Here is a 26,941-nt window from a genome sequence, read left to right as displayed (position 1 = left end):
CCACAACACATGTTAGTGATGTTTGAAAAGGAGTGAGGAAGCAAAGGGAGGTGATACTCTCTTTCATTAGAGTGGCATCTTCATCAGCCAACCTGTCGTTAACAGGTTAATATCAGGTTGATAATAGTTCAATATGTGCATTTAGAACTATATTTCAGCTCTATTGTAATACAAGTTTGAAGTCACCAACAGGTTTTACTGGTTTTTAATTTCAATATCACAACAGAACGTGCTTTGTTTAGTAATTTTATCACACTAAACAATATGTTCAATTTCATTAATAACCTGCATTATTATAATTCATTCTGACAACACAAAACATAATAGTTTGTAGCATGAAAATGTTCACTGGTTGATACAGGTGTTAGTTACAGTTTATTTTAACATCTTCATATTTGTAGCTTCAAATCTATTTATGTGTTGCTGATTTACTGCCCTCTGCTGGTCAAATATAATTACTGCTAGTTAAGTCTTGTACATGCAGTGTTGTAATGAAACAGCTGTGACTCATCCATTAACCAGAAATAAACTCCAGACTTTTCCAGTCACTTACAGAATAAACTTTAAAGTTCTGCTGCTCGTCTACAAATCACTAAATGCTTTAGGTCCAGAATACAATCGTATGGTGGAATGCAATTACTTACCAACTATATTTAATTCCTGCCAATTCCCATAAATTCTATTCAATTCTCACATAACATAATATAATATAGTATAACATAACATAACATCGAGTCCAAAATCATGCAGCGGTTAATTGGACACTAAATTGACTGCAGATGTGTGTGTGTGTTTCAGTATACTGTCATTTTGAGCTCATTTAGGCCACCGTGCAGTTCTGCCTCACCCATTCAAACCTCAAAATTGCATGTTTTCGTTATAAAATCTATCCAAAGGATACTAATTATACAAGGATATAAGAAGTTGGATTCTTTTTTTGTTTTGTACCTGCAGGATCATTCAGTACGTTCACATGCACAGTTTAATCAAGCTTAGGCCAAAGTCCAACTAAGACACGCAGGGAAAAGACTCTCTCCTGACTCTCTCTGGTTCTTGATGTCTCACAATCTCCTCTACATGTTCACTGTGATACAAATTAGATGGAGCATGGCTCTTGTGGTTGCTGCGTAGTCCGGAGAAAGACGCCTCGGACCAAGTGACCAAGTGTCACGTAACAGAGAAAAGAATGAAGATATTTCTCGACTCAGGGGAAACTGCAGTTGGGAAGCACAATTTAAAAAAAAACAAAAAATAAAAAATACTACCCTTATTCTAGTAATACAGCGCTAAATGCAAAGTGTTCTTTTAAGGCCCTGGTATTCGTCCGTGCACATGCTGCACACATTACATCGCATTGTACAGACCCTGGTATACTCGCACGTCAGGGTCCTGTAGTAACTGACTCCACCATCGGGGGGCGGTACAAGTCTGGATGCTGGAAATAGGACACATTCTTACCACAGAAGAAGAGAACGATGCTACAGCTCACTCGCCAGGTCGCGGCTCGGATGACTATCCTTGACGGCGACTTCTTTTGTTGTCGAAATGTGTTTTTCTGCATGGTGAGCGCGGCTAATACGCCACCTACTGGTGGGGCAGAAATTCTGTTTGCAATTCTGTGTGTGCATAGGGTGTACAGGTGATAGGGAAAGGCCCCCAATTAGCTTCATTGCCCGGGCCCCCCCAGAATCTAGGATCACCCCTGCAACATTTTCCTGAGTCTGTGAATAAAGTCAACATCAGCTCCAGACTAAACAAATACTAAACTCGCTGCTTCACTGCTATTTCCAGCCTGCTAGTGGTGAGATAAGAAATTCCACAGACGTTCACCAAATAAAGGAAAAAAAAGAAAAGGAACATGTTAAATGATGTTTATTCAAAAGAAGATTCTGGTGAAGAACACAGGGAAATCATTTATGTAACTTTTCCTCTCATGATAATAATCATGCTGTCGTCTCTTAGAGACCCACAAACCAGAGATTTAGACCCGTCATACTCATCATAGTCATTTTATAGACATTTTGTGTGTGATTTATTTATTTTTGGTTCAGATTTGTTGATTTAAATCTGCTTATTTTATCTGAGGATATCTCAAGATGACAGAATGCACATTTCCAATCATTTTTCTTCCCTCTACCAAAAGAGTTTGTTGGTGGAAGCACACGAGGAACAGCAGACAGGTGCCGGACGCTCCGTCCAAAGGACCAACTTTAAAAAAGCTTAAATTATTTATTATGTAACACTTTTATTCATACAAAACGACAGAATATATAAAGAAAATGTCACTCTCATGCCTGGGAGTTCCACTATTGCTCCAACACATTTTGCATTAGCTGAGGAAAAATGGCATGTTAAAAAAAAAAAAGAAAAATTCAAATCACACAACCTCACACTCCCTTTGTCCTGTTCTGGCTTCATAAACTATAGTGTAAAACAAAAATAAAAAACAAAACACAGAACCACTAAAAGTGTCCTCCCCTAAACCTTGGGCTAAAAGCTACAAACATAAATAACAAAAGCACATTTGTTTTGGCTTTTTTACATTACACAGCTTCAAGAGTCTATCCAGTGTCCACTTTTCCTTATTTGATTCAGAAGATAAAAACAAAAAATAACAACGAGAACAACATTGATGACAGTAAAGAGAGAGGACTGAGACCAGAGGGGGTGAGTGCGTGTCTGGTTGTTTCATTTCTCCGGCAGAGCTCGCTGGAGCCTTGCGTTGCCTCCCGCTGAGAGGCGCATGTAACATGTCTGTGTTCGGTCCCTCCTGCAGGGGGTGCTGTGTGCAGCTGGGTGGGTGTGAGGAGGTGGCGGCGGTGAGTCCAGGTGAGTCGACGGTGGGGTCCTTTTGTTTTTTGTTTAGTCTGTAAAGTCTCTCCTCACTGCAGGAAGGAACAGCTAGGTTTGGGAAAAGCCACGGTCACGTCACCGACAGACATCACTTACTCACACACACGCACACACTCACACACACAGTCAAGCTCGACTCAGACACCCCTGCTGGTTTTTAGGTGGTTCGTTCCTCGCCGTCGGTCTCCTGCTTGGTCCTGCGCAGGTTGCTCTTCATCTTGACAAACTCGGGGGTGTTTTCCTGCTCCTCCTCCATCTTGTGCTGCTCCAGCTCCAGCTGCAAATTCAAATGATTCAGAATTAATCCATTATTGTTATCACTGACTGGTCCTTTAACGCTGTAAACATACAGTATATACAGAGGTTATAAGAACGTGCAACATCGAGCGTCTTTTATCTTTTTTTCCAGCACAAAATAACATTTCACCAACTATATAAACACACTTGAGCAAAACTTACTAAGAATGTTTCAAATCTGATTAAATTTGTGAAATTTGGAAACACGTCACAGCTCAGTAAAGTTGAAATACTAAATTAATCAACAACTATTTTGATAATCGATTAGTCGGTTTGAAGCTTTTTTTTCATGATTAAAACAAGATTTCCGATTGTTTGAACTTCTTAAATGTGAATATTTTCTTCATTTCTTCGCTCCACATAACAAAGAAATCGTTATAAAGGTGAATCATTTTGGTTTGTGGACAAAACAAGACATTTGAGAACATCATCGTTTCCATGTGTTAGGAAAAACTGAGCAACATTTTATTTTTAACATCATTTAACTCAGATTTATTGACTATGGATATAAGTGAAATAAAGGTGTTGATCATTAAGTGCCAAGCATCGATTGGTGCAGACATCGTTTTGTTTTGCTGGATTTTTTTTCATTATTATTTTTACTTACTTATTAAAATAATAAGTATATATTACTTATTACACAACTTCATGTGCACAAAAATAAACAAAACCCACATTGTATGATGTCTGACTGTAAACATACTGTATACTTAGATAAAAATTTTAAATGTTCAGTAAATATTTTGTTGTTGAATATTTTTGTTGAGTCGTTCCTCAAAAATGTGATTGTTTCTCAGTATTTTTGAGTGGAAACTACTGCATTCAATGTGAAAATGTCATATTAAAAAGAACATTTTTTGTGTTTTTCTGTGACAAATGAGTGTCTGAGAGTGATCAGCGCTACAGTACGAGAGCGGCGAGTGACCTCAAAAGATAGAAATGGGAAAACAATAGTTGGGAATTGCTGACTCAGCATTCCCACCTTTTAGGAGTTAGTGAAAAAAATGGTAACAAAGAAGAAAAATCATGCATTTTTCTGTTTTGTCGTCTCTTGTGTTCAAATACAGTCAGAGTGTGTGTTCATATCTCTGCTGTCAATCATTTACCTGCTCTAGTTTCTGTTGTCTCTTCATGAGCTCTATCTCCAGGTCGCTCCTCTTCTTGTGCGCCTCCTGCTCCTCCTTCTGGGCCTTGAGTACTTGCTCCCTCTTCCTTTTCTCCAGCACTTTCTGGAGCTCGGGTTTATTCTGAGGAGCGAGACCCCTGTGAAGAACCAATCACAGAAAACAGCACGTCACTCCAGAGAAGCTTCATGAGCAGCTTACACAAACACATGCTTCTAATAGACTCCAGACTCCAGGACCCCGACCTGGTTCTGGGATCACACACTGATCCGTTTTACTTGTTATGGACTAAACAGGTCAGTTGTGTGTTTTGGTAAATGATCTGATTTTGGGCCAAACACAGACTGTTCTACATTTATTAATCTGCGTACACGGCTGCTGCCAGCATGTGGATCAGACACGCGATACCACCAAGTCACCATGTCATCAAATCATTCATATATACGTGTCTGTATAAGACACACTTTTATTCTGATCATTCTGATGTGTCCATGTAAACAAAGCCACTGGGATCCAGAGGGATTGTTATGCAACACAACAGGAAAATCGCAGTTAAGTGTGATCGTGGAGGCGCAAATATACCAAATGTTACGCAACGCTCCAAACTCCTCCAGATGATGAGAGAGAGTGAGAAAGACGGAGGAGCGGAGGATGAACTAAGTACTTAAGACAGAGTCAGAGTCAGCTATAAAAGGCAAAAAGCAATAAAGAGTGCAGCCTGTGAAGGATCAGAGGCAGCAGTAAAGCGCCACAGAAGGACAAAAAAAGAAGAAGACCGAGGGTGTCTTTGGTCTGAAACTCAATTTCAACGACTAATACGAATTTAAAGAGCAGATCATCGAGATCACTTAACTTCACCTTATAGTTGAGGGCTTTTACCTAAAAGATGAACAAGCTGCATCACACACACACACACAAGAACACAGTGTGTGCCCACCTGAGTGCAGTTGAGCAACAACAACGTCTTAATTAAATTCATTATTAAGTCCAGGAGATTACATAACCAAGCCCACGGGGGTTGATGAACAACAGTGTTACATAAAGTCACCGCTGCTTGTCCTGCGTGTTGACAGTGAGGGTCTGAAGGAACGGGGAGGAGACTCTACATCGTGTGGTCGTTACTGAGCACAAACATAAGGGAGGAGGGTCAAGGTCAGCGAGAGCAGCGAGTCCAGGCAATAAAGCCGAGCCTGCTTTCACCGTGTTCCACCGACATTAACATCCCTGACCCTCCCACTCATGACCCCTCCTACTGTGGCTGCATGCCCTCCAGCACACACAGGAATGTGGCGAACAAAGCCCACACGTCAATACCTCCATCTGCTCTAACGCTTCACCAGGGCGGGTGAGTGCCATGCCTGTGTGTGTGTGTGTGTGTGTGTGTGTGGGAAGGGTCATTACAGCTAAGGTAGCAAAGCAGTGAAAGGCCCTCAGCTATACTGGACTGTTTTGTAATCTTTATTACATAACACTGCATCCATCCACCCCACTCCCCACTCTCCTCCCTGTGACTAATCCACCATGTAGGCAAACTCTCCATCCTCTCAGCACACGACAGAACAGACGGGCAGGACAGAAAACACCAGGACGTAACAGGACACGAGCCAACACAACAAGACTTTACAGGACACGAGCCAACACAACAAGAATACAGAAGCCTTAAGACTTACAGTACACGCCAACACAACAAGACTTTACAGGACACAAGCCATCACAACAAGACTTTACAGGACACGGTGCCAACACAACAAGACTTTTTACAGGACGCCACCAACACAACAAGACTTTACAGGACACGAGCCATTACAGGACAATCACAGACTTTACAGGACACAAGAATCACAACAAGACTTTTACAGGACACCTAATTAACACAACAAGACTTTACAGGACACTCCATCACAACAAGACTTTACAGGACACACCAATTCTTCACAACAAGACTTTACAGGACACCAAGACTTTAGGACACCTACCCAACACAACAAGACTTTACAGGACACGACCTATCACAACAAGACATTACAGGACACAAGACCATCACAACAAGACTTACAGGACACAAGCCATCACAACAAGACTTTACAGGACACGAGCCAAGACAACAAGACTTTACAGGACCCGAGCCAAGACAACAAGACTTTACAGTACACGAAAGGACAGGTTCATGCCTTTCAAAGCCCACTAGATTTATTCACTTTTTTATTTACATATTTTCACTATGTGCTACTACTGATGTATGATTTTACTGTTGTGATGTGACCTTGAATGTCATTAAAAGGCACTTTTAAATAAAATGTATTATTACTATAGTTGTTGTAAAGCCACATTTTGAATGGAAAATAAGATCATCTCTCCTCATCATTTATTAATTCCTGGCCTGCATCACGTCACTCTCTGGCCGGTCTCACACCGAGGGTAACTGCTGTGATGTAACAGCTGCCATCAGCGTGCGTTGTTTATGTTGCTATTTATAGCTCGGCCACAGGGCTGCAGCGTATGGAAATAGAAGATACCAATATTGAGTGTGAAAGTGATCAGGACGCAAACGGATTCATGCAATCCAGTCTAGACTAGAAGGCTGCGTGGAAATTCCCTGCTGTGTGAGCAGCCAGGTCCCTGTATATGATCTTTACATAAGCAGTTTATGACACACACTGATGAACACTAGGTTTATGTAATAGCTTCTATGAAATGTTTACATCCTGAGTTTCACATAATAAAGCTGCTGGATGTTGGAGGGAGCAGTGAAGTCAGCTGCAGTCTGTGTACAGTGTGTAAACTTAAACTGAGCTATGGATGTAACCATTTTCTATTACTGTTCCATTATGGAAACAGTGTGTGCGACTCCGCTCCACTAGGTGGCGATACGCTCCTTTCAACCTGATCAGTATCAGATGTTTTCTGGTAGACATTGAAACGATTTGTAGTGGATACCCTGTACTGGATTTATTCTGTGCATGCGTGAAGTATGACAACGTTTACCACGTTTTTTTTAAATATGAGTTTTTATGTTATCTTTTGTATTAATGGTGTAACGGAGTGGTTACATGGACGTATACTGTGCAGCTAAACACTAAACTTCTTGCATGATACGCCAAGCAGACTTCATTTTCTTTACAGTCACTCAGCCAGTATTTCATCACACCGCTTCCTTTCAACCTTTCAAAATAAGAGCCACTGAATTCGGCTTTTTACTACTTCCCGTGTGACCCTTTTGTCACGGCCGCAGGAACTGTGGAACACGTTCAAATCGTCTTAACCCACTCGGGTCGAGTTCAACGTGAACACGCGTGACTGTAGTTCAACAACATGATCGGTGGATGTTTGTCCGACTGTGAGAAATGATATTTCATAATGTTCCGCCTGGCTGACATGTTTCCATGTATTTTAAAAGTCACTTTTTTTCCCCTCAGTGTAAACCCACTGACTCACTGCACAGATACTTCTGTAAACCAATTACATGAAAGAGACAGAGCTGCTGTGAGAACTCATCCTCCATCCATCTAGAGGTTAAACTCAATCAGCCTGGATCTGGACACTGTAACCAAAATAAACACTGTCGAGATAAAAGAACAAAACAAACTGCTCCAACTTCAAGGAGAGTTCCTAGTTGAGGACAGCAGCAGCAGCCTCTTATCACTCCATAAACACATAAAATATCATCTGTCTAATCATTTGCTGCATGTGGAAAACAAAGGTCCCATATGGTTTTTATTATCGTCTCAGTTTCACTTGGATTTAAGCCATTTATTGTTGCTTTGTTTGTTTGTTTGTTTTTTTAAATCAGAAAACATATGGTTTTCAGTTGTGTGTGTTGGTTTCCTGACCTCTTCTGGTTCATGAGCAGCTCTCTGTGCAGGTCCTGGTGGTTTCGGGAAGTCTTGACCGGGTTGATCAGCTTTTTGGGTTTGATGAGCTCATCACAGTCTCCCTCCAGATAGTCTGGCTCTGCCATGACACTCCTCCCTGGTGACAGTGATAGACCAGGGTCACACGGATCTGCATCGACACACACACAAAAACACACTACTATGAGAAGGCTCACGAATCAAGATCAGGAATCAGGACAGGAATAAGACAACATGCACTATATGCGATAATGTTGAATATTCTGAACACAATAACACCTGTGGTGAATAAACAAACATTTATTAACTCATATGCAGGGGACTGGTGGGAGAGGAGGAAGAATCCAGAAGGATTAAGGAATGAGGATGAAAGAATGAGGATGATAACAAAGGAGAACTTTGATGAGGAGTTGCTGGGTGAATGTTGAGCTGCGTTGAAGAACACTGAACTGCAGGATGAGACAGGAGAGGATGAGACAAACTGGGAGAGAGAACTTTGAACTGTGGACGGCAGTGTCACACCTCTCACTGGTATAAAGCCTGCCTGAAACTATTGGAACCATCATATCCTTCACATGAGGGTCGTGGGGCCAATCCCAGCGGACACAGGGTGAAGGGTGAGGTTCACCGTGGACAGAGACACAGAGACAAACAACCATTCACTCTCACATTCACACCTACGGTTTAAGTAGTGTCAAATTAACCTCTGCATGTTTTCGGACTGTGGAAGGAAACTTGAGAAGGCGGCGGAAACGCACGCACACGCGGGGAGAGAACAGGCAAACGCCACACAAAGAGAAAATGATCAAATAAAAATAGAACACGTATTGTTTTTAAAAAAAATCTACCCTTATGGTAAGTTATTGGGCCACAAAAAGCAGAATAATTATAACATTTTCACAGTTTGTCCCATCAACTAAAGTAATAATGAATAGATGCAGCAAGTAAAGACATGCAGCTGTCTATTTGGAGACAGAAGTCACAGCAGGTTTTTTTTCTTTCTGTCCCCTGTGTGCCTCATGAGCATCTGAACAGTGAAGAGCAGAGTTTTTGAATGCACTCTCTCTCTGTCGTGATGCAAGGACTCGGCACTGGAATTACATAATTGTTCCACGCTGACTGAATATGAGGGAACACTTCGTCCTCATGTCAGACGGAAACAACAACAACAATGAAGCGATTAATCAGAACCACATGGAAACATCCTCAGTATACAAGTGTTTGAGAAGTTACGACAGAAGATACAACACACAAATGCTTTGACTAGGTCACGCATCACAAAATAACTTATTTCAGCTACAATCAGTGCTCATTTTTACTGCTTTGCACAGCATAAGAAGGTATGTATACACATACAGAAATGTACATGCTGTACATGGACTAGAACTAGAACAGCCAAGTGATTCACACTTAACTGCAGTTACAAACACAACAACAAACACTCAAGTCTCCGCCACAGAACTCACCCTGCAGATGAGGAAACACGGGGAATCTGAACATTGTCGTCATCGCTGCTGTTCTGACAGGGAGCTGGTTTTTCTTGGAAAAGCCTCTGACAACGCGCTGCCGCTCCGATTATCAGTCTGCAGTAGAGTCTCACATAAGGAGAGGTGTCGGGCACATCTGTCTGTCTGTCTGCTGAGCTGGTCGGAGTTCAAAGTCGGTTTTATAGCTCTCTCTCTCTCTGCTCCCTCTCTCTCTGCTCCCCCTCTCTCTCTCTCTGCTCCCTCCCACTCTTGCAACACACATCTCTGTATAGAGAGATGTTATGTAAAAATCTATGAGTCTTATGCTCATAGTTTTTTTTTGTATTGACAGAAAAAATATTGTGATTTTTAATTACATTGTGACCAAGGAATCAGAATCGGATGGCGGGTGATGGTGGGTCAGTTGTAGAGCGAGTAATTTTTCCCCTGGAAGGTTGTGGGTTCGATTCTAGCTAGTCTACATGTGTGACAGAAAAGTGCTGTAGAAACATTCTCAGGGTCTCATTTTGTCCACAAACCGAAATGATTCAGTTTTAATGATTTCTTTGTCATACGAAGCTCAAAACCCCAGAAAATATTCCCATTTAAGAAGCTCAAAACTTGTTTTAATTATTAAAAAAACAATCAATAAATGTATCAATGTAGTAATCAAATAACTGTCACAGCTGCAGTGCATATATACGGTGTGTATGTATATATATATGTATATATATATATATATATATATATATATATATATATATATATATGTATATATATATATATATATATTTATATATATATATATATACATACACACATATATATAAATAAATATGTACACACACACACGTTAGGATGAAGCTCGTTTCACACTTCAGTGAATAATAAAAGATGGTTTGAGTGGAAGGCGGTTAAATATGAAGCCTCGTTTGTTGTTTTTCCCACAGTCTGAGGAATGATTCACATTAACAAACGCTCGTGTTCTAAAATCTGCCTGTGACTTTGTGGTGTTGCCAGGTTACCAGTGTCTCTACCGCCTGAAGTGAACAGAGTGAACTTGAACAGAACAATCAGTGTGTGTTTTGTTTTCCCTGAGAATCATGACACTGAACGTGCTAGACATGAGTGTGTCCTCAGCATCAAAACAACAGCACAGAGGGTCAGTGTGTAATGACGGGAACTAACCACTAGAGGTCGTCAATCTCACACTGCAGGAACTCAACCATGTCAGTTACATAACAAAGGAGCAAAAAAGGTAAACATGGTTTGTGTCGCTGCTGAAGAACAAAGACGCAGGAATGACACAAAAATACACTTGGCTTGGATTTAATGGCTGTGCGTGCATTTCTCTTGTATATTTTAACCATATTTCAATCATATATATATATGATATATACATATATATACACACACACACATGTGTATATATATATATATATACATATATATATATATATATACACACATATACACACATATATATATATATACACATAGATGAAAACACAAGGTGAAAATTAAGACAGCTTCTTTTAATCGTTAAAAAGAAAACACTTAAATCGATTAATCACTGCAGCCCCAGTCAAATTTAAATGTTTTATTTAGCTAACTTGGGAAAACAAATCTGAATTTACGAGTAGAGGTGGGTAAGATATACTGTCTAAGATAATTTCATGGTTGTTGTTTTAAAGATATGCAAATTGACATCATTGGGAATTTTAAATTACACACCTGAATGCATGAGCAGGATTCAGTGTCACATGACCACTAGTGGGCCTGTGTGCATCACATGACCTCTCACTAGCATAGCAGCACTGTAGTTCAGTTATAAGTCTTTGGATTTTTACTTGAATGTTAAAGTTTGTTTTCCTGAAACATTGTGTCCATTGATATAACCCGTAAGCAACAATTATTAACGTAAACAATTAAAATCAAAATGACTGTTATGGTCAAAATCTTTAAAAATATCAAGATATAATTTTTTGCCCACATCAGCCACCCCTAAATGTGGGTATAGAAATGCAATCATTTATCCAACTCTAAACTTAACTAAGAGAAGCTAGGGTCAGGTTTGAAAAGTAAAATGAACTCATGAGCGTGTTCCTCAAAATAATAATAAACTCTTACATGAGCCTCCATCGCTGGCTCTAACCTGAGGAACATGCTGTAACACAGTGACAGTGTCTGTGTGCGTGTGAAGGCGGTAAACGGGGTCCACACACACACGTGCTGAGCACATCAAAGGCAGGGTTGTGCTCATGGCGGAAGCTGGGGGGGGGAAGAGACTCACAGACTGCCAGTGTTGTCAAAGTGTCCGTTAGTTTAACACATCTGCTCAGACTTCCTCTGCGCCCCGAGGGAGAGAGGAAGTGACATAGGGAGTTCAAAAGAAACCTGCAACCTCAAATTGGAGCCCTACTTATAGTCAGTCTTAACACTGGTAGTTTGGCAGGTTTTACTTTACAATTATTCTGCTTTTGCTTTACTTATATATATATATATATATATATATATATATATATATATATATATACACACACCAAGGCCACTCAGTTCCCCACAGTATCAGTACGGATCAGGGTCCAGATTTTGACTATACTATACAGTTACATAGATCTATAAGAGGTTTCCACAGTTTTTATAGCCAGAAATAATAGAGAGTAAAGAGTAAATAAAAAATAACAAAAGAAGCCCCAGCTCAGAGAACAACAGTGACAAAAACATGAAGAAATTGTTGTTGGCATATTTTTGGAACTGTTAAGGAGACTGAATTTACGCTCTGTTGGCTTAAAACTAGCCGCATGCTAAACCAGACTATATAAACAAGAGGAAAGGGGTGTTTCGCCCCCTGGTGGAGTGGAGGTGGACATGCTTCATTCAATAAATTGATTCCCCACTAGTGCTTGTTTCAGTGGTTAACCTTGCATGGAGACACACTAGCTGACTTCTGTTCCAGGATTCCTATTAAATCCGGTTTGTTTATTGGTTTTGGAGACGACACACACACACACACACATGCTTACACATGCATTTACAGACAATGGGACTCCACAAGACCTTACAGGCTGCCTCATTTGAAGAATTCAATATGTCCGAGGATATAATAAGACGCTTGGTCAAAACAATGGAAAAGAAAGGAGAAAAAGTGGGTCAGACGAGAGTCCAGGAAAGTAAAAAAAAGGCTTTCCTCTGTTCACTCTCTTCCTGTCATCCTCATGTGACTGTGAGCTCACGTCATGGGAAATGTCACATTGTTGAATCAGCAGGCATATGATCCAATCAAAGTTAGAGAAGTAAATCCACATTGAAGCTGAAACAATGCATTTTCACGTATAAATCATGCTGAATCTGCACTGTACTTTTTACAGTAGAAAATGTTTACAGGCAGTAAGTATACTGTGTGACTGTGGCTACAGCCAGACTGATACACACTGAAACTGAAAATAAGTGGCTGTCCACATGAGAATGAGTCCTGCATTTCGGGAGCCTTCGGGGGTGTTAACAGAGCTGGTAGTCAAGTTGTCGCAGCATGTAACTGCTTTATCTCCATTTCTGCTTGTCCAGACTGAACTGCAGCCTTACAGTTTTCAACCCAAGTAATGTGGATGTAGCCTGTGTTAAGGTTGGACCTGTGGTGGCAGCTTGATTCAGATTCAGTGATAATATATCCTGGAAGGGTAGAGCATCTGCACTGTGCCAAGTGGTTAATGCAGCAGCAAACTCTGTGAAAACAGCTAACACACTTGCATTCATAATTACAGACTCATTTCTCAATTTCCTACTCAGCTCAAGTCGCCATGGAGACGTGCCATCACCCTCACTTAATTTAGTGACACAGCACAATTTCCAGGATGCAGACACGTTAAGGCTTCCTGTGGGCAGCTCCAAACACGCTTAATGTTCTTTTTTGTAATATGAAAGCTTGGTGGAGCGTTATAGTGTCTCACTGATTCTGTTTCCCTGCCTGTAGTTTTAGTTTGCTCAGCATGAAATGACTAAAACAAACGTTTTTACTGACAAGAAGCATAGATGTAGTGTTTCTCTCTGAAACAGACCTACAACACTGTGAACACTGGACGTAAAGCTAGAGTTGGAAAGTCTGGAAAAGCTGGAAATACACGACATTCTATTGGAACTCAAAACTTGGGGTTCACCACGTTCCAGTTGAGAAGTCATAGCGCAAAGGCATCTGGGGCTAGCCGCTGTTAGCAATACCAGTCGACGACAACACTTTACATTCCACCCATAACAACAGAAATACTTTGGTGGCTTCGTGCACAGATAACGTTAAAGTGTAATTTTCTTAAAGCAGAGGAGTCCATACAACAGCGCGACTTTGTGTGCGGTGAACAGTGTTGTTGTTGATATAGAGACTGAATGCGACGCTGTAGCCTGCTGCTTGAAATCTTTGCAGAAGAAGAGGGGAGGGGACGTAAGGGGGGAGGAGTAACCGTGATTGGATAGCGAAATAAACTAAACAAAATAGCAGCAGGTGCAACAACGGCTAATCAATGTGGACCTTTGACAGGCTTTGTAGAATAACGATCACTCCAGTTCCTTTGCAATGCAGACAATAATGTGGGGATTTTCCTTAAGAGTTCTACAGAACTGTCAAAGTAGCTCCTGTGTGAAAGCACCTATTATTATGGCAGGTTGACAAAATAATCTATGCAATAAAAAGCCCTCTGCATGATGGGGAGCACAGATGGGCAGAAAGAGTAATGATGTTGGACATAGAGGGACTACAGTAACTGGCCATTATCAACACTCATCTTTTAGTTCAATGGTAAGAAGCAGGCAAATAATACTATGAATTACAAAAAAGCGGTTTGCTATTGGAACAGAAGTAAGAGCTAATTATGTATGTTTTCCATGAATAAATGTTAAAATATGGGGAACTAAATGCTGTATAATGACAAGGTTCGGCCTTGTCGTCTGTCATGAGTGTCCCTCTTCCTGCTGCAGCCTGGATGAGACAGCAAACGTAGGCGAGGACAGAGGGCAGCTGGTGGCCTGCTTCTCCATCTGACCCCCCCACCGCCACCACCAACAGCACAACCCCCAGCCCTCCATCCCCCTCCATGACACAGACACAAACGCACCATCCTGGAGCTCTGCAGAGGGGCGGGGTTTGGCCGGGCAACTGTCGCGTGCCGGCTGTGAAGACACGGCGTACCACGCCCACTCTAACATCAACCGCTCTCGCTAGGACACATTTTCCACAGTATCCAGCACAATCGTGCACAGGGATCAGGTTTACAGAGGAAACTCCACGGATCAGCATTTCAGGATCCGGTTTGTCATGAACACATCAGATAAACAAGACTCAACTTGTGTGGGGGGTTTTTTTGTTTTTTTTTTAGCTACTGGTGCTTAGTGAGCAGCCTACGTGACCCAGGACAACAAACCACAACCACGTTTAGTAGATTTTCTTGATATTGGCTGCAGTTCTGAAGAACGGACAACAATTAATTGAATGAAAAATACTTAAAAAATTCTTGAAACTCAATTTGCCATCTGCTCTCTTGCTCCGATAGCTCCTCCTTGTCCCATTTACTTTGATTTCATTCGCTCTGTGTCTGTCTTTTTTTTTTTTTTGGCTTTATCCCGTCTATTCCGCTCACAGATGGGAGGTCCACCTCTCAGGGGAAATTGCGTCATCAATAACCCTAAAGCAACCCCCACACCCCATTCTCTCTCTCTCTCTCTCTCACACACACACACACACACACACTTTCCCTCCAATGCTAAGTATAAGACAGACTGATCTGGGTGTGCGTCTCCTTGCCTTTCTGTTAATGAAGCAGCCATTCAGCCACAACTAAAGGACGCCTTAATTAAAACACACACATAGACAGGCTTTTTACTGACAGCTGAGGGGAGCGAGGGAAAGCAGGGGGAGTGTGTGAGAGAGAGAGAGAGAGAGAGAGGAAGAATGACAGAAAAAGTGAAAGAGGCCTAGAAGTGACAATGAGCTGCACACACACGCCTGTATTCTATCATACACAAAGATATTCTCAGAGCAAACAATAAATACACATATTTTCCTGTCATAAAACAATCTATGCAAAACCTGTTTGCTGTATGAAGGCCAAAGAAAAAAACCAACAGTCAATGAGAGCAGACACAACATGAACAGCACGATCATGTTTCAATAATGCAAATGCATTCAATTGTTTTTTTGGGATCTCCAAATAAATGTACAGGGTTTTTTTTTCCAGCCTTTACTTAAAGCTGCAGCATGTAACTTTTTTTTGGGGATGTTGTTATTATTCTGCCCCTGTTTGGTTCTGGTGAACAGAAACTAATTTTATACCACGTCCTTCATCTGAAAACTGAACATCTGAGGTCTCTGTCAAGCAAAACTATCAGACCTGACTGAGGAAGTGTTTATGTGTATACCACCGGGTTTTCTTAGTGTTTTAAGTCATACAGCTCAATGTTGCTGTTGCTTCTGTCCGTCCTCACATAAAACAAATGACTATCTGTGTGCAGTGTGAGAACGTCAGCAGGCGATTTCTGCTACACTGAAAACAGAGAGGGAGAGAGAGACGGGTGGAGCTGATAGTATTAATCAGAATTGTGTGAAATCATTCAACAAGGGTTTGAATGTAACAGACATTTAGGCCACATTTAAGTTTGTTTATCACACTTGTTGTGACAAAATAATCTACACTTCAGCAGCCAGCCACCAGCTCATTAAAAAAAAAAAAAAGGTCCAGCCGAAGTATTAAAACGTAAATATGTTTTCAATAAATACAGTTGTGATACATTTATCAAATATAGCTAATTTATAATATAAAATAGGTTCAGCAAGCCACGTTATGCAAGCCTCACAGCCACACAGGAAGTTCGGTTTGAACGATACGTATCTTTTATTAACACACGCTACGCTTCAACCTCACCAAACCTGGTTTTACAGCCCAAATTTGCTCTTGTCGCAGTTTACATTGCGAGTTGGGTCACGGTGGTTTGGCATCTTTAAAAAGTGGGTCACTGTTTAATAAGTCGAAATTAACCCTTTTCCTTTAACGTATCTGCTTTTTATTCACATGAATTTGGCATTTTTGTCAGCACTGAAACACAATCTCAAAACACCACCCTTGTGTTTTCATGTATACGACCGGTACACTACTGTGGGAAATTCACAATGTCAAAATTGTCTCCTGGCTTTCTTCATTCCTCAGGCACAACAATCCATCTCACTTTAATTTGCATTTGCCTCAACAAAACTAAACCATGGGATCTGCAGAAAGACACAAGGAAAGACATCAAGTGATGGAGAAAAGGGTTCCTCAGAAGTATGCTGGGGAGTTTGGGGGTTGAGGTCTGTTTTGTATTTCCTGCCTCAGAGTGGGGGTCTGGGGCAGAGGCGAAGAGGAGCAGGGGAATTCTGAGGCCTCATCAAGTACTGACCTCTGCAGGCAGCCGCCCTGCTCCCACAATACTGTGATGATGATGTCACTAGGGAGAACGTGAGGGTATGGGAATGTACAATCAGAGGGCTTTTAAGGTTCATAAGCACACACACACACACACGCATGCAGAAAAGGAAATGGATAACGCAACACATAAAGCATCATGTGAGTAAGACATGAGCTAAATGTGTGTTTGTGTGATGTCATTAAAGGCAGAACAGGGTGTTTCCATAGACTGTCATGACCCAGACTCATCACTACGCCTTCCAGCGATGAAAAAGTTCATCTGAAAAACATCTGAATTTCACTCCCTTCAACGTCCATACAGTTCTCATCACTCTCACTGAAACAGCTGAAAACACTCTCCCTTCTCTCCTGAGGACTGTATTTGATGTCATATCCTCTAGAACCACAACAATTAGTGGGAAATTTAAAATGAGGCCAGTTGTTTACTGGACACAGACTATTTGGATAAAAGGCTGAAAGGGGAGGGACTTACTTATAACTCCACTTCTCAAAAAACAACAAACTTCAGTACATTCATCACTATAGGGAGCATTATAAGTGTTGTGATTGCATGTGGCTTTAGTTCGTCAAAAATGAGTGTCTGTCTGTCGCCGTCCCTCTTTGTGTCTGGCACCCACTGGATGACCACAACGGCTGCATTTGGGCTTTGCAAATGAGCTTGACCGCTTCCACATCCAGCTTTTAAGAGTTCAACGCAGCAAGATGTTCATATATTAGGTCCGGGCAATATATCAGTATTATATCTACATTGAAGATATCGTCTGACGCACGTTTCCATCGTGGCACAGTTTGGTACAGCGTGGGACAGTAAAGCCCTGGGTCAGACATGCGTTTCCACTGAGAAAACCTTAATCACTTACTTGAAGTTTTATATTTTGTTGTGTTTTACATTTCGTTTGTGTCTTATTTAAGTGTCTTGTTAAGTCTTTTGTTATACTTTGTTATTTTATTGTGTGCCTTTAAGGCGGGAGTTGCTGCAAAATCTCATTATGTCCTTATAATACAAATAAAAAATTCTTGATCTTGAACTGGACCTTTACTCGGTAAGTCGACCGCATCAGCAAGACCCCGTAGCGTGACATGGCACCGGTGCAACGACAACAAACGCGACACAGCAAACGACAATACAAGAGACAACGATGGAGGACGTCCAGCAGCTTGTTTGTGTCCTGCTCAGTTTGTCTCAACAAGACGTTAAGACTGAGGGCACTGAAGAAACACCGGTCGCAAGGGAGTGACGTTTTTCTGACACGGTGGAGCTGCTCTAGCGTTTCCCCAAGGGAAGGGTGCTGATATCGGCCACAAATATCGAAATATTCTTTTGAAGCCATACCCTAGTTTGTGTGCCTTGACAGGATCAGATGAACAAGCAGCTGTTTAAAATAAAGAAGTGGAGTAATAAGCATAAATCACATATGCCGTGCTGCAACTGGACATGTGTGAACTCTCACGTCCGCTTCGATGGCGGTGTGTGTGTGTTCCGCACTGATATGCAGTTTTGTAGCCGTAGTGCGTCGTGAGCCCCCGGGCGGGGGCAGATTACAGAATGAATGGGATGGATTGAAAAAGGCCCAGACACCACTTTGAGTCATGCTACGGGAATGTGATGAACCTGCACAATGATTTTTGCTTTGGACAGACTACAGCATAGTACACATGTAGGGGCACGGGCACGCACGCACACACACACACACACACACAGGCACCTATAATCATACAGCTTTGATATAAAATAGTTTGTTGTCCTCTTAAGGCAGTTCTTTTCTCAGGCTAAGTGTAGCTGCATCCTTCAAGAGGGAATATATTTAAAAAGAAGGAACACACACAGAACACAAACTTGCACTAAAGTCTGCACTACAGACGCTCGTTTTCCTGCTCACTTGGTGGCTGTTTGTCTCTCACGTCAAGCTTTGTATGAGAATAGACTGTGGGTGTTTGCCTGGACTGGATATTTACACTGATCGCAAGGGAGTGTGGTTTTTCTGTCACTCAATCAGCTGACCGTACCATACCATTTAACTCTGGTACCCCTTTGGTACTATTCCTAAAAGAAAACACAAAAGAAATGTGTACTGTATTGTACCAAACAGAACTGTTCCACGGCTCTTGACTCTCTTACTTTATTTTCAACCTATTCAACCTGAGCCGTCACTCAGATGTGCTGATTCCTAATCAAGTCCATTCTGGACACTCTCAATGAAACCTTACCCTGGAGGAGGGAATGAAGGAACGTATACAACTGAACGTATACATACACGTATGCAATAGTAATTCAACTCCCTACCGCATTATGTTGGTGTGTTAATCCGACTATGATGTTTACATGTATTTTAAAAGTGCAGTTTTAGTTGGACAAATTATAACTTTTTGTGCTACTTTCGTGCTCATGCACAAATCTGGGCGTGGGCCTTGGACGTGTTGCCAAATGTTTGTGCGTCCTGAGTGCTCCGACGTTTGAGGAGCTCTGGTTCAGGTTATAACACGCCGTTGAGTGACGACACAAACATTTGGATTGCAGAGACGTCTCTTTAAAAAAGTTCAAATCAAAGTGCTGAAGCAAACCAAAATTCTGAACACCTGTTCAGGGTGACTTGTGGTGGGGGCAGTGTGGGGTCACACCTGTCAGTCAAACACAAAAGGCTGGTGTATACTCTCTCACAGCTGACACTGACACATGGTCCTGTATGTGTATGTATAGATCTTAAGAGAACAGTTGGCACTGACTGAGAGAGTTGAACCACACACACACACGTATAGAATCTCCAGACAGTCCTGCCATGCAGACATTAAGTAAGAAGACAAATTACACACAGACCGAGGACATGCATGTTTCATGTGGCTCCTCCCCAGTGACATGTAAAAGTATGAGTACAGTATATGATGTACTCTCCACACACACACACGCAGACACACACGTCATCCTTTTAAATGCAGCAATATCAGTCTCTTTGGTGGTGTAAAAGCTATATCGTAAAAAAAACCACAGTCTCTTAGTCTGTAAGGGTCGAGAGCTGTTGGGTGGGTGTTGGGGGGTTGTTATGGCTCTGCTGTCTGTTCCAGTTCCAGATACAAAGCCGTGTGCTTCACTGATGTTTTCCCCTGCATGTGGCTAGAGTCCCGCCCCCTCCTCGCTGTCTACTGGCTAAGCCCAGCTGCGAGCTCAAATCCCATTGGCTGTGAAGGATTCCTGGGGAGGACTGAGGAGGTTCTCCTTTGTTTACATGGTAGCAGAGAAAACCCCCAATAACAAATGCTACCTAGGCTAAAGAGACAATCGAGAGTGAGTGAGAGAAACACAGACGAGAGGAAGCTGACACACACACACACACACACACACACACACACACACACACACGGACAGATAATGAGGTAACCAGGTGTCCAAAAACAGGCCAAATGAGGATTCTTTTTATCCTCAAATGGTTTATGCTCGACATGACACAAAATATACACTGCGTGCATATTTTTAGTCAGGATAGTAGGCAATCATAATCATGTGGTTTCACTGCACGATGGAAGTTTCCAAAAGCAGTATGGGTACATGTTCTGGAAGCACCGTCAACTTCAGGTTGGAACAGAGACCAGAGATTCTGTTCTTCTTCAGCGGACACACACATTTAAACATGGGAATCCTTAGCTCCTCATGATTCGATCATGATTCTGAAGGCAATGATTACAATTCTAAAGTGATTATATAATTAAATCTTTTAAAAAAAGATTAATTAAACACTCAGTTGTATTTACTTTCATTGACGTTTATTGTGTATGGGAAGCTGCAGATGAATTGCCCTTCTGGGAGCTATAAAGTTTTCTGAATCACATATTTCACCGGACAACAAAGAAAGAAAGAAAAATCTAAATCTAAATATCATTTCTCTCAGATCTGCACAAATATAATGATTAAATGTATTTTTCGAATGAAAATGATGTAACGATCATATTCCCTCTGATATCGCAAATTATATCGCAATCGCAATTATTGTCGCAATTCTATATTTACTCAAAATCATTCAGCCCTACTTTTATCATTCAGTCAATTCAACCGAGAACAGTCTTAAAATGCTTGATTTCATTTGCAGATTAAGGCCTTTTCATAATAGTTTGAGAGAATCGCGATGCATCGGAAACTAGATTATTTCTCCCACCTCCATTCCTATTTGTATCACATATCTTGATAAAGATTTAAAAAGAACGTAATCCAATTCGTGCGTCTCAGTCAGACTCGCTATCTCTGTATACTTCAACCTAACAAGCTGCAAGGAGGAAGGCATTTAGAGTCTGTGTGTGTGTGTCATCCATCCTACACAGAGTGGTCAGCGCCGTAATGGTACTTTATTGTGATTGAAGCTCCAGCATTACAGCAGGAAAATCGATGGGCTTCATTGAGAGTCCCTTAAGGTGTGTCTGTGTTTGTTTTAGTCTTTTTTGGTAAGCATCCATATATTTATACATCTTATCTCTCTAAATCAACACTGAGCCGTTAGGCAACTCAAACAGTACTGAAGTCAGGCCTCTGCACGTCTGATTCCATTCTTTATCCACCAAAAACCCCATTACACTGTAGCTCTCTCTCTCTCTCGCTCAATATCAAGAAACTCAATACCTGAAATGTGACATCATAATGTGAAAACCATGGTAACAAAACCACAACACAATGGAAACAAACTTCTGCGCGCGGTCGTTGTATCCTGTGATTGCATCACTCGTGTTTGTATTGCATCACAAGATTAGGGTCTGTGAGAAAACGACAAGACTGATTGTAAAAACAAAGCAGCGATCCAACACATTTTTGTTAAAGCGTGTAAACAAAAGCCCAGCTTTCCTCTTAAGGTAATGATTTTGTTTCATAAACATCCACTTATCTGTTATTATGTGACTGGAGGGCTGGGAAAAGATTCAACAGTAAACTATAGCGGTGTCACTATTTTCCAAATCCTTGATTCGATTCCGATTTTAAGCTCAAGGTTCGATTTGATTCTCAATCTTTTTTTGCTCTCTTTCAGTGCAGATGGGTCTGCCATTTGTAGACTTGTCTAGTTTAGTCTAGGATCACTGTTTTTCTTGTCATGATTGTCTACATGGTGTCATGAGTGATAAAATGTCTATCATTTGTTTGCGATGTACCACATTTAAATGATTTATTAACAATATGAATGTAACAATATCCAGTAAATGCTTAAAAGCAAAAGTTTTCCACCACTGAATAAGGTCTGATGCTACTAACACGCTTACGGCGTTAGTTAACGCTGTAGAGCGAGTTTTTGGAGGTTTTGCACCCAATGAGGACGGTGGAGTTGCCTGTGTTGACGTAGTTACGTCTAAGTAACTATGCTATGCTACACATGCATAACATAGCTTACATCGGAACTCAAAGCTGGGAGTGATACCAACGCATTCCAGAGAGGAGCCGAAAAAAGCCATGGATGCAAATGTTTCCTGGGCTAGCCATTGTTAACAATACCAGCCCAAACCAACCTCTACACGGTATTTCGCACACAAACAGCGTAGCAACATGTCTACGGATAGAAAATTGCGCCGTACTACATACGACTGTGAAACAAATATGAATGAGTGCTGTTAATGCTAAAAGAAGCAGTGTTTGTTTTGAGGTAGCCACACTCGATGTGAAAGCTGTGTTCAAGATTGCCCTGTGACCCGTGAGTTCCCCGTTATGACAGGAATAAGGGTAATGTGAACTTAAATTAACTGGCCAATGAAGAAGTGGACAGCAGTGAAAAGAATGAAACTACTCCAAATCCTAAGTTAGAAGGATAACGTGACGAATCATTATGATTATCGTTCAACATGTCAATAATCACAGAATGAGTAAGTAGTTGTTGTGGGACAGTGATCGCATATACTATTGTGATGCTAATGCCTCCCACAGAAACCTTACTCTTTACTCACATGGCTAATTATAGGAGACGGACTTTAAAAAACCTTTGCTGCAAAGACAGTTTTGACCAGGAATGAACAGTATGTGAGTGAAGCACTCGTAACAATGACTCACACACATGCAGGTCTTAAGGATCAGTGCATTTCTGCTGAGTAATGGCGATTTTGTGACCACAGACAGACAGAACAGCAGGGCTGTAGAAGATAATACAGTCCACCCAGTGTGGGCTGCCACTTACACCCTCCTGGACACACACCCAGTCCTGACCCAAGTACCTTGATTTACTTGAGGTCAGACTGAGTCCTTGACATGGACTCGGCTTCTAAAACGATACAGGTAAAAAAAAACAAAAAACAAAACAACCACCAGAACCACTAATGGACATGTGCTGTTATAAAATGGAAACTCAAGACATTTCATTCACATATTTAAATTCCTTTGAGTGCGATAATAATGGAGCAGAGAGCATTTCTCACACACACACACACACACACACTCGCACACTTAGTGACAGCATCAGCCCTTACGGGAAACAGAAGACAGCATGAGACTGAGTAAGAGGAACAGGAGGGAGAAAGAGAGAGGAGGGAAGGAGGGGGTTCAAAGATCAGAAAACAGATGTAAATCATTTTGCAAACTCCGCTCCAAATGACTAACACATGTGCAAGAAACTTTCCCCTCCCACCCCACACACACACACACTTGAAAGATCTGCACCGTACCATAAAACATACTCATTTGGGCCACCTGCTTTAGTCACTTCTCTCACTTGATAAACCAGACTAAAGCTCGGGACACGCAGTCCTGACAGTCGGCTGATGGCAAATGACAGTGAGCAACTGTGATGGAGCCTCAAGACTGATACACACCTAACAGTCTACAGCTGAGGAGCAGGGCTGCCACGATAATCACAGAAAAAAAATATTGCGATATGAACGAGATACTGCACTATCACACATGTCGGCACATTAAGACTGGTTCAGACAGAAACAATGGTCACTGCAACGGTGGATCAGTGGTAGAGCAAATTGTCTCTCAACTGGAAGGCTGTGAAGTTTGATTAATGCAGCTATGTTAGTCTATGTGCCTGTGTCCTTAGACTTAACCCCGCGATGCTCCAGACGGCTGGGCTGGCAGCGTGTGAATGGGTATGAATAATGTGTATATTTACCACAACACCCATACGCACAAGCAACTGGCACATACATGACTTTCCTTACCAACAGGTGGCAGTATTCTGTTTCATCATTACAAAAGGGAAGCCGTTGTTATGAACTTCAGCATTTACCATGACAGACGGACACATGATAGCACAACAACTTCAATTTAAACAGTGCGTGTGAAGATGATGTTGGAACTCACGTGTAGCATTCAGGAGAGTTTGTTGGAAATGAACCCATGAGTGTGTTTGTATGAACATATCATTGTTTTAAAAAGTCACTTGCTTTAGGTAAGGGAGGCAGCCGTCTTGTGCCTACATGTCTCTACAGCTCAAACTGATAGTTCTTATTTTGAAATGTGTTATGCAAATGAGCAAGAATGACTCCTCCCACATGAAACCTCATGCATGAACCAGTGATGAACGCGGAGAAAACAGCACAGAGTGGGAGAATTGAGAGTTGTGAATGCTTACATTCTGGTGTGTGAAGGCCACTGCAGTTCCCAGGCACACTTGGGAAAGGAGGAGCGAGCACAGGACAGTCACGGCATTGGACGTCACTAGTTCTTACACACTGGATCTTTAAGTATGGAAGAAGGTTCATAGGGCCCTTTGGTGTGCGCCCTCTCGGTGACTATAGTCCTTTTTGCTTAATCATTTTCTGATTGGCTGGATTTCATCAACTGTCACCAACAGATGGTGACACTGATTCAACATGCTGAAGTCACAAGGGTTGATTAAGCTGCACACATCACGGACAGTCATGCACCATCTGATGACCCACCATTGGGGAGTGGTGTATCCCTCCCAGTGTGTCTACAACAGAAACACACACACACACACACAGCTGACTTCAACCTTCTATAGACATTCACAGCCCAGTCTGTTTAATGTCTTGTTAAAGTTTGACAGAAAGAATAAGTCACTACGATGAATACCACTGTGGTTATGGTATGTTAGATTTTAGACTGATAAACCAGTTGCAACATCATACAGAACACACACACACACACAAAGTCTGGTTTCTAGAGACTTCAGAGGACATTACATTGACTTACATTCATTTACTCTAACCTTAACTATAACTACTACTGGCCTAACCCTAACCATACATGTCTTCAACTTAAAATGTAATAATTTACATTATGAGAACTTGCTTTTTGTCCCCATACTGTGACTGTGTAAACAGATTCAGGTCCCCACAACACGAGTAATACCTGGAACACACGCCTCGTGACAGTTAGTGGAGTACGTGTGCCTGATGACAGCTCTGACTGGTGCCATGTGCTTGGACACAGAGGGCTTTAGTCATTGCTGTGCTATTTCTCACTCACACACACACACGGCTCATTCATAACGTATGGTCCTCTCTCAGGCTGTTTGCCTCCTCGAGGGTAGAGATGACATTATTACTTGTGAACACTTCGCAAAAACAAAGCAGCATTTTGTTTAAATCCACGAAAGACAAATGTGTGACTGTGTACATCTTAAATGCGTGTAATGTCACTTATCTAAAACAACATATTTTCTAAAAGGACCGAGATACAGTAAAGGGAAAATAAACACTAGTTGTGCTACTATTCTTCGCAAAAATAAAAAAAAAGTGTAAAGTGTCAGTGAACGCACCACCGGTACAAAGTGAACGCATCCTAACTGTCCCAGTCTTGGCTGCTGCACAACAAGCACAACGTGTTATGTTCCTTCACGGCGCTGTCGCTACAGTCATGCGTACAACAACAAAAGGAGACAATGAAACAAGAGTTTGTGTCCTGCAATCTCATCACCTCTCTCTTTCTCTTTCCCCCTCTTTCTTTCTCTCTGTCCTCGGTCTTTTCTCTCCCCTGAACCCCGCTGGTTCTTCAGTGGACGGGGTCAGGCTCAGTTCAATGAAACGTGCTGCTGCTTTTGTTAGTGCGCTCGTGAAACACGTACAAAAAGCAGCTCCGGACACGGACACACGCGAACACACACACACACACACACACCTACCTCAAAGTCGACTTCTCCAGCTGAACTTGTTCAATTCTTCCGTGGACGCCGGGCTTCAGGCCACATCAGCGCGTCTCTGTGTCACTTGTCTCGGTTAAGGTGTGTCTGAGCGACTCCCCGCTTTTTGGAAACTGTTCAACACGAGCTCCACACACACACACACACACGCACACTCAGACGGGACCCATAGAAAATGTAAATTTAAGCTGGGTGGGAGGGTTGTAGTGACGCCACCGACGGGCTCCGCCTCCTCTTTTTTCATCCGTGCCCACTGAGGTGGATGAGTAGTAGTGGGGAGTCCTCGAGCTCAGGGCGGGGCGTGGTTTATGTGGGTGGATGGAGAGCTCACGAGAAGCCACAAACATGTTTAAAGATTTAAAAAAAAAGGCATAGTACGAAAAACGTTTGAATTCATAGAGATCATAAGGAAAAATGTTAGGCTCACATGTAATAAAAAATGAAAGAAAGAAATAATTAAAGCATGAATTCAGAGATTAAAGTCAGAATTCTGACTTTATTAATTAATAATAAAAATGTGCCAATAGTCCTGGGCTATATGTAAAAATAAAAATAAAAAATACAATACATGTTTGTTTGTTTTTTAAACTTTTGTTTCCAAAACAATTTAACAAGGATCATTAATCCTCTTTGGTACGTCGGATATGTCTCAACAGTATAAACCATATCAAACTATCATAAAGTGGTGTTAAGGTAATAGGAGCATCAAAATTCAAATTCAAAAAAGCTGATGGAAACTGAGATAAGACACGGAAATATTAAAACAGCTGCTAAGAAAATAGTTTAAAAATAAAAAAATACTCAATATATGTACATAAAAATGTGTAACAAATGTGAAAG

General features: G+C 41.5%; 1 protein-coding gene across 4 annotated transcripts; it reads right to left on the bottom strand.

Annotated features, from left to right (window-relative positions):
* Nucleotides 1-1,857: 1,857 nt before the first annotated feature.
* Nucleotides 1,858-26,279, bottom strand: fam107b (family with sequence similarity 107 member B). 4 transcript variants are annotated; one of them, XM_044036350.1, is made up of 4 exons: nucleotides 26,084-26,279; nucleotides 8,105-8,243; nucleotides 4,257-4,413; nucleotides 1,858-3,130 (listed from the first exon to the last, which is right to left on the bottom strand). In XM_044036350.1, exons 2-4 carry the CDS (start codon nucleotides 8,230-8,232, stop codon nucleotides 3,011-3,013), a joined length of 405 nt encoding a protein of 134 aa, XP_043892285.1. In that variant the 5' UTR covers nucleotides 8,233-8,243; nucleotides 26,084-26,279; the 3' UTR covers nucleotides 1,858-3,010. The 4 variants fall into 4 exon arrangements, with proteins under 4 accessions (XP_043892285.1, XP_043892284.1, XP_043892283.1 ...); XM_044036349.1 differs by having other exon boundaries at nucleotides 8,105-8,276; nucleotides 26,084-26,278; XM_044036348.1 differs by lacking the exon at nucleotides 26,084-26,279 and adding an exon at nucleotides 9,592-9,778.
* Nucleotides 26,280-26,941: the final 662 nt, after the last annotated feature.

This window comes from Solea senegalensis, linkage group LG10 (genome assembly GCF_019176455.1).
Source record: "Solea senegalensis isolate Sse05_10M linkage group LG10, IFAPA_SoseM_1, whole genome shotgun sequence".
In the NCBI taxonomy this organism is placed as follows: Eukaryota; Metazoa; Chordata; class Actinopteri; order Pleuronectiformes; family Soleidae; genus Solea; species Solea senegalensis.
Note: the sequence above shows the minus strand (reverse complement) of the source record. Positions and strands in the feature narration are given on the sequence as shown.